At 36.9% G+C, this 8948-nt stretch overlaps 1 protein-coding gene across 1 annotated transcript; it reads right to left on the reverse strand.

Moving 5' to 3' along the window:
- Positions 1-8652, reverse strand: LOC124541543 (UDP-glucosyltransferase 2-like). The gene is made up of 9 exons (XM_047119459.1): positions 8465-8652; positions 8110-8200; positions 6948-7113; positions 6153-6347; positions 5248-5467; positions 4311-4530; positions 3064-3283; positions 1968-2071; positions 1-229 (listed from the first exon to the last, which is right to left on the reverse strand). The coding sequence occupies exons 1-9, from the start codon at positions 8612-8614 to the stop codon at positions 48-50; spliced, it is 1548 nt and encodes a 515-aa protein (XP_046975415.1). The 5' UTR covers positions 8615-8652; the 3' UTR covers positions 1-47.
- Between the last annotated feature and the right edge of the window lie 296 nt (positions 8653-8948).

Raw genomic sequence — 8948 nt, forward strand, 5'->3', positions numbered from 1 at the left:
TATACTGATTACAATAATTAACACTTTATTTTTCCCATTAGCTTATTCTAATTCGTTTTTTGTTTAAAACTTTTCTTGAACATATTGAAAAAACATTTCGCGAATTTGAACAATAATTTGAGTATTGAATATAGGATGTATAAAACTATGAATAAAATGAGTAACTGATCCAACATCAAGAGCTGGTACCACTGATAGTGTAGCGCTGGTGAACGGATGTGGTAGGCACCTGGAACAAAGGGAATTCTTGAGCCGGTTATACTGTAACGGCCTGTAAATTTCCCACTGCTGGGCTGAGGCCTCCTCTCTATTCATTTATTTATTTATTTATTTAATATGGAACTCCAACACAGGTACATATGTAATACAAAAAATACAAGTTTAGACAATAAAATATTAAATGCACCTCCAATTATAGGAGAACACAACATGCACTTATAAAGTATTGAACTCTAAAACAAAACTTAAGAAATAAAAATAAGAAAGAAAAAACAAACTAAAACTAATAATTACAAAACAATGAAATAAAATAATTTATCGAAAACTATTTAACAAATTTAAACTAAACAAAATGTAAACTAAACAAAATGAAAATAAGATCAGAAACAAATAATAGAATCAAATTTACTTTGACTAACAATTTGCATAAAAGGCATAACATTTCTTTTTGTAAGTGCTAAAAGTGTCGAAACCCATATCGATAGTTGGTATTGCGTTATATGAGCGTGTCATTCGGGCTAATGGTGAATTTTTCCCAAGATTGGTTCTATTCTTGCTCATTTTGAACAATGGACATGGGTTCCGAGGTGGTCTTCGTGGCACGTTTATATTAAGTTTTTCGAGCAAATGTTTACTGTCCACTTTATTATGAAAAAGCTTATACAAAAAGGCTAAATCCAATAAGGATCTTCGCACACGAAGAGGTTGCATTTCGAAGTACTTAAGTCTATCGCTATAGCTTTTTACGTGTATCTTCATTCTGTAACACAAGTGTCTCAATAATCGTTTTTGCACCTTTTCAATACGATCATCATATACCTTATACAACGGTGACCATACTTGACAACAATACTCAAGTTTACTTCTAACATAACAATCATAAAGTCGAATCATGGTGGATGTCCTCCTGAAGTCTTTAGATTGTCTTATAATAAAACCCAGCGATTTCAAGGCAGAAGTGACAATGACATCAACGTGAGCATCGAAGCGGAGCTTACTGTCAAATATAACGCCTAAATCACGAACCGTTTTTGACTCCTTTAGATGTTTTTCGTAGATTGTATATGAACTATTTATTGGATTTATTTTTCTTGTGAATCTAATGAAACAGCACTTCAGGGGATTTAAATACATTTTATTTTTCTGACACCAGATTACTAGATTATTTAGGTCCTCTTGAAGCTCCAAGACATCAGACTGTTGCTTAATAATCTTAGTGATTTTAAGATCGTCTGCAAACATGTATACACGTGAGTGCTTCATTACCGTTATGAGATCATTTTATTCGAGGAGAAGGAGCATATTCCACGCTGCTCCAATGCGGGTTGATGGATAAGTATACTATAGTAGACATTAGTCGTGAACCTTGACATACTTATAACCTTCAAATATTATAAAACAATAAAAATATAAGTTTTTGATGATTGTGGCTTCAATAGCGGGCAACTATATACCACTAAATATTCATGTGCTTAATTTGTGTTTGTAATTCATCTCGTGCTCGACAGCGAAAGAGTGAGGAACATCGTGAAAAAACCTGCATGTCTAATTTCATAAAAAATCTGCCACAAGTGTATTCTATCAACCCGCATTAGAATATGTTCCGAACCTTCTCAAAAGGGAGAGATGGCTTTTACCCAGCAGTGGGAAATTTACAGGTTGCTGTTATTGTCGTTTGTTGTTGTAAAGGAATAATTATTATACATTATTATTATTATTCAGCGTTATATTGTACAAGAGTCAGATACCTTTGGTCTCAATAGCGAGTTCAACGTAGTGTGATATCATCTTAGCAGGCGAGACGGGCCGTATGCGGAACAGCTTCGAGAGATACTGCATCCTGTTGTAGTAACTGAAATAGTAAATAAGGTTTTATATATATATAATCATGAATACATGTCATCCAGTAGACAGTAACAGAGAAATCGACTTTGGCATCATTTTTTCCATTTCTGTGCTACGGGGCGTTTTAGACCTCGTTTGATGTAATACCGGTACGAGGCTTATTAGACCCCGTTTTAGACGTTTGATGAACTGAAACTCGATGTGATGTGATCGAGTTATATTTCTTCAGTGCGGTACGTTGTCCGAGACCCCGTATTGAAGTAGGTACACCATAGCGTTCCATTTTCAATAGGCATCATATCAATATATTTGTCACTTTCCTATAATATATCAAACAGATGTTACGTCCTCCACACGACAGAGAAATCTATGTTTCCTTAGCCGCACCACAAGGGACACATACGAGGTGTATTAGACCTCGCGTCACATTGAACGTGTTTGTATTAGTGAAATTGTTTTATCACTGAGTATAATCATAATAACTCGTAACCTGGACATATTGCATTAAAAAAATATAGTTCTTTAGAGTGATGTCTGATAACCATTTATTTAGATCCTATGAACCGAGATGGCCCAGTGATTTGCCCGATGATTGCGGATTGCACCACCAAATATTCAAGTTTGTGTTTATAATTCATCTCGTGCTCGGAGGTGAAGGAAAACATCGTGAGGAAATCTGCGTGTACCATAGAAATTCAGCCACAGGTGTATTCCACAAACCCGCATTGAAACAGCGTGATGGAATATGTTCCAAACCCTCCTTAATAGGAGAAGAGGCCATTAGCCAAGCTGTGGGTAATTTACAGGCTGTTACTTTACTTTTTATATACGCGTTTTGTTCAACATTGTGTAACAATGTCGTTGTTATTTAACAGATTGTAAAATGACGTGATCTATAAGTGAAACGTATTCCACACGTTTCAAATCTTCTCCTCAAAGGAACAGGTTGTTGATGTTACATATTGTTTAGTATTGAGTGTGATAAGGAAGGTTACAAACCTGCCATTATTGAACAATTCCATAAGACCAGCTTTAATTTTTGGCACCATATCTGGACCCAGCTCCACTTTAATGGCCCTCCCGTTGCTCACAGCGCTGTTTGCGTTGCGTGGCTGGTCTCCGTGAACCGGGATAGCCAGCATGGGTACTCCGTAGTTCAAGGCTTCAAGAGTACTCAAAAGACCAGCGTGTGATATAAACACCTTTGTGTTTGGGTGTGCTGGAATTACGAGCAGTTAGTTACGAATTTATTAATCAGGTCAAATGAATCGGCTTTTGACGACCTCCGTGGTCGAGTGGTGTGTACACCGGTTTTTAATGGGTACGCCACTCTGAGGTCCCGGGTTCGATTCCCGGCCGATTCGATGTAGTAGATTAGTTTTCTATGATGTCTTGGGTGTTTGTGGTACCGTCGTTACTTCTGATTTCCATAACACAAGTGCTTCAGCTACTTACATTGGGATCAGAGTAATGTATGTGATGTTGTCTAATATTTATTTATTATTATTTATTCTTCTTAAGTGGTCACCTCAAAGATAGAAAAAAAGATATGTTTTCGACTAATGATACATATGAGAAGGAAAGAATATCCTTTATCCTTTTCTATACCCAGTGCTGGACTTAAACGAGGGGTAATCGAAATTCTTTACTATAAGCTTCGGAATTTTATAAGCTCCACTTTTTGTCTCAAGTAATTTTGCGATAAAACTTACAGTTTTCCTGAAAATCGGTAATAACCAAAATTTTTCGGGATTTTCGATCTTTGACTTCAAATACAAAAAAAAAAGTATCGAAATGATTCGGAACTTCTGAACATTATTTTAAATTTATTAAAAACAAGTGAACGCATTTTCAGCTTGTCCTAAATTTATGTAACTTTACTTTTCGGTCTAATTTGACCGGACAAACTTTCTTTATAAAACCACCAAAAATGAATCGTTTTACCTATGTAAAGAAATGGTACCAATTTACAGCCATTTCACGGTAAATGGAGCAGCAATTGTTTACAGTCTATGGATGGTTTTAAATTTGAATTCGAAACTGTCTGTACTCCAGAAAACATATATGCCAAAATATAATGATGATCAATTCAATTTTTTTTCGTACTCGAAAGGCTAACAAATTATCTGACTTTTATGTTTACAATATAACATATCACATATGACAGTATCACTACCAATGGAACTGTTGATGATTTAACCATTTGTCTGTTCACCATCCTGGAAACTTTTACCGTGGAAACTTACCCAATATACTGGTCTGCGGCATCCATTTCCTGACGTGGATGTTCTTCGGAAGATTTTTTATTTCCTCTTCGTATTTCCAGATCACGGTGTAGGGAAGTTCACCGAGCATTTTGATAAGGTCCTGCTTCGATTCCTCGAGCAAGGAAGAAGATTTCAGCATTGAGCCCATGCTGAAGAAGATGGCGCCTTGAGGTGAAGAGTCCAAGATCTTCTGGAGATCCTGTGATAAAATATCGAATCAATATAACGACCTCCGTGGTCGAGTGGTATGTACTCCGAGGTCCCGGGCGTCGATCTAGATTATCATTAGTTTTCAATATTGTCTTGGGTCTGGTTGTTTGTGGTAGGTACTGTTACTCTTGATTTCCCATATCACAAGTGCTTATTCTACTTATATTGGGATCAGAGTAATGTATGTTTTCTCATATTTATTTAAAAAATATATATTATTAAATAAAAAAATTGAGTTTTAGTATCAAGCTGATATTAGTAATGGTGTTAAAATTGTAGAAAAAATTCAGCAGGCCTAACAACTTATTATGTTTCTTAACTTACACACACATACGTGCCCATTATGCATGCATATTCGTACACACACATACACAATCTTAACAGAAACAGCCTGTAAGTTTCCCAGTGCCAGGCTAAGGCTTCCTGCTAGATATACTCTCTAAGGTTAGGTTAGCTTACTCCACTATGCTGTTCCAATGTGGGATGGTAGATTCACATGTGGCAGAATTTCTATAACATTAGAACATGCAGGTTACTTCACGATGTCTTCCTTCACTGCTGAGCACGAAATGAATTATAAACACTAATAAAACACTTGAACATTCAGTGGCGCTTGCCTGAGTTTGAACCCGCGATCATCGGTTAAGATCCACGCATTCTAACCAAGCGGCCATCTTGCCTCTTAAGTTAAATAATTAAGAAATACCTTAGGTAACGCGGGAGTATTTTCATCAATATGGTAGCCACCAATTTCAATTACATTCGGTGGTAAGGTCTGCGGGGCGGAAAAGGAGGGGTGGGAATTAACAAATAGTATGGAGATATTGAACAAGGCTTCTGAGTAAGGGGGCAGAGTCATGCCTCGAGCCTTCGCTAATGGCTCGAAGGAGGATTTGTACAGAGCTGCGTTGAAGGAACTGTCCCACCTGAAAGAATAAAAGAGAGCAAGTCACTTGGTGATCGGGATTATTACCCAGTAAAACCTTAGTACACACTCAAAGTACTCTTAATTTGACGATTTTAAGGTTTCAATTTGACGTATACGATTTGAGGGTTCCCAACGTACCTTTGGACCACGCCTGGATAGACTTTTATTGAGATACAAGGGTCCATCGGTATTTCCATATACAACGGACAGAAGTTTGTTCGTGTGTAAATTTGCCAATAATACTTGACTTATATTAAGTCTCATTAGTATTTTGCCAAAGTTGTATCTCATTCTAAACAAAGTTCACTAAAGCCAAAAATTTACTGTCTTATTGAGACGAGACTTTAATAATATTAATTGTTATTTGAGTCCCCCTTGGGCTTTAGGATTTTTTGTCTTATAATAACACTAGTGACCCGCCCCGGCTATGTACGGGTGCAACGCTGTTATTAAATATACAGAATTTGTTTATTTAAGACAACACACTGGAAACTTCTAAAATTATCAGTATTTCTTTACTATATTGTCCATGGACTATACAAAAAAACCTTCCTCTCGAATCACTCTATTTACAATAAAAACCGCATAAAAATCCGTTGCGTAATTTTAAAGATCTAAGCATACATAGACAGCGGTAAGCGACTCTGTTTCACACTATGTAATGATATATTTTCAATACTTACCAGTTATCCAACGTTGTCAGCAAATAGGCCGCGCTGTTCATCAGCCTGTGTTTCAACCCCATTGGGATTGGGAAGTCGAACATTATCATGGGGTTGGTTGGGACTGAGCGGACTGTATCCACAAGATGTTCCAAGTGAGGATGCATCACTATCGTGCTGAGTAATATCCATGGAGCCTGCTGTATTGCTGCGTAGCTGATTTGGAGATTAGAGAATATTGGGTTAGAAGGTATTCCAAGATTCATTCTTAATACGATATTTTACATATGGTAATATTCTTCTATTATTCTTAAACTTGTTGTGACCAGCGGCTTTTCTTCGTTAGGCTAAAAAGTAGTCTATGTCCTATCTTGGAGCTGAGATGGCCCAGTGGTTATAACAATGAAACACTGCTGAGATAAGGCCTCCTCTTCCATTAAGGAGAGGGTTTGGAACATATTCCACCACGCTGTTCCAATGCGGGTTGGTGGAATGCACACGTGGCAGAATTTCTATGAAATTAGACACATGCAGGTTTCCTCACGATGTTTTCCTTCACCGCCGAGCACGAGATGAATTATAAACACAAATTAAGCACATATTTGTAGTGGTGCTTGCCTGGGTTTATGCAATTATTTTACTATTGTGAGAAATCTTTATCCTTCCTAAGGGACTCCAAACAATTCTTTATACGGGGCCCGTTCAAGGCAATAGAAATAGACTATATATTTAATACTTACCAAATCTGAGTGAAATCGCGGGCAGTTTATAGTCTAATGCTGTGAATAAATGTAACATTTTGTCATATATCCTCACCCCGCCTCCACGTCTGACATGAACCACTCCGAAACAACCGCGTCGTACTGGTTCTTCACCAGCGCCTCCCTCAACTCCTGGACGTGAAGCGCCGCTTGGGATATGTTCCTGGAGATCTCCTTGATCATCGACAAGCTCGTTATACGACTCAGCTTCACGTCTAACGCTGGAAACCACCAAAGAATCATCTGAGTGCCTTTATTTATTAATTAGCGACCCGATTCGGCTACGCACGGTTGCAATACTGATACTAAATATACTACAGAATTTGTTTAATTACGACATCACATTACACACTTCGAAAATTATCAGTGTTTCTTTACTATATTGTCCATGTATTGTATATAAAAACCTTCCACTCGAATCACTCTATCTATTAAAAAAATCCGCATCAAAATCCGTTGCGTAATTTCAAAGATCTAAGCATACATAGGGACAGATAGCGGTAAGCGACTTTGTTTTATACTGTGTGATTCGAGAGTAACCCTAGCCTTCAATATGGTGTTATTACATTTGATTCTATACCATAATTTATATCACATTACTATTGCATATTATGAATATAGCAGGGTCTATTGAATGTACTTTATTATATGCAATTATTAATTATTGTAATTAATTGATCAATAATTCGTAAAACTGTAAATAATATTATTTTATATGGCATAGCGTTTAATACTGGCATGTAACGCTATTTCTTTTTTTAAATATGATTGAGCTGTCATTAGAACTTGTTTTCTAATGACAGTCAATCGGACGGACGATAGCGTGGCATTGAAACAAAGGATAGAGAGATTGGAGCATAATTGTAAAACGATAATATTATTTTGGCCATCCCGAACTACTGAAATTACATATGTTATGATGATAATTGTACCTCCTGGCTCCACGCACGCTGCATATGCGTTACGTAGTTTAAATGATCTAAGCGGGCACACAACATACGAGAAGCGACTATGTTGCATACTATGTCAAGATTAGTACAGTTTTCTGTTAAAACATTGCAAGATTTGCTTACGCAATTCATGTTTAATTAGTAGAGTTTACATATATAATATTCTAATACATATTATTTTTTTAATTATATGAACATAAAATTAAGATTATTTTTTATGGCTTTTATTTTGTTTGGCAATTAAGATTCTTAAAACACAACACTTACGACCAGTAGCTTCGACGACATAACTAACATCAATCAATGTTAAGTTGGAGTTTTCCAGGGTTTTATTGGGATAGGGGGTCACCCAAGTTACCTGAAACATAAGGCTTTCTTGGTTTTTTAAATATATGGCACCTGTAAAAATTCCACAGGATGTTTAGTGATCTCGACAGCCGATGCAAGAAATATTGACCATTCCTTACATAACCCATGCCCTGTCAATCTTGAGACTTTTAAGCTTGTAGTTACACTGGCTCACTCAGCCTTCAAACCGGAACTCAATAATCTAATTTACATCTAATTAAAAATGTTGTTTTAAATGGCAAAATTCAATAAAATTTTATTCCAAATCCGTTACCTCATGACCAGCTTTCAATAAAGCTTTCACGATTCCTTTTCCAAGATTGTGGTGACTCATTGATGGTATGTGGTGAAGGCACAGAATGTGGTAGGCCGAAGCTGAGCATATGACTGATAGAAAAATCCATGGCAGTATACACAACTTCATATTTGAAGATTTTTAATCTGTGGACAAAAATAAATTGAAACGTCTTTAGGGGACGAGATGGCCCAGTGGTTAGAACACGTGCATTATCGGTTAAACGATGAACCGCCCCACAGACCACACCACCCAATGTAACTGAAATTGGTGGGTACCACATTGATGAGGATACTTCCGCGTTTCCTAAGGTATTTTCAATATTATGGTATTTTTATCAAACTTTAGAGCCTAGATGGCCCTGTGGTTAGAACGCGTGCATCTTAACCGACGATTGCGGGTTCAAACCCAGGCAAACACCACTGAATATCCATGTGCCTATAATGCATTTCGAGCTCGGCGT

The sequence above is a fragment of the Vanessa cardui genome, chromosome 28, assembly GCF_905220365.1.
Source record: "Vanessa cardui chromosome 28, ilVanCard2.1, whole genome shotgun sequence".
NCBI lineage: Eukaryota > Metazoa > Arthropoda > Insecta > Lepidoptera > Nymphalidae > Vanessa > Vanessa cardui.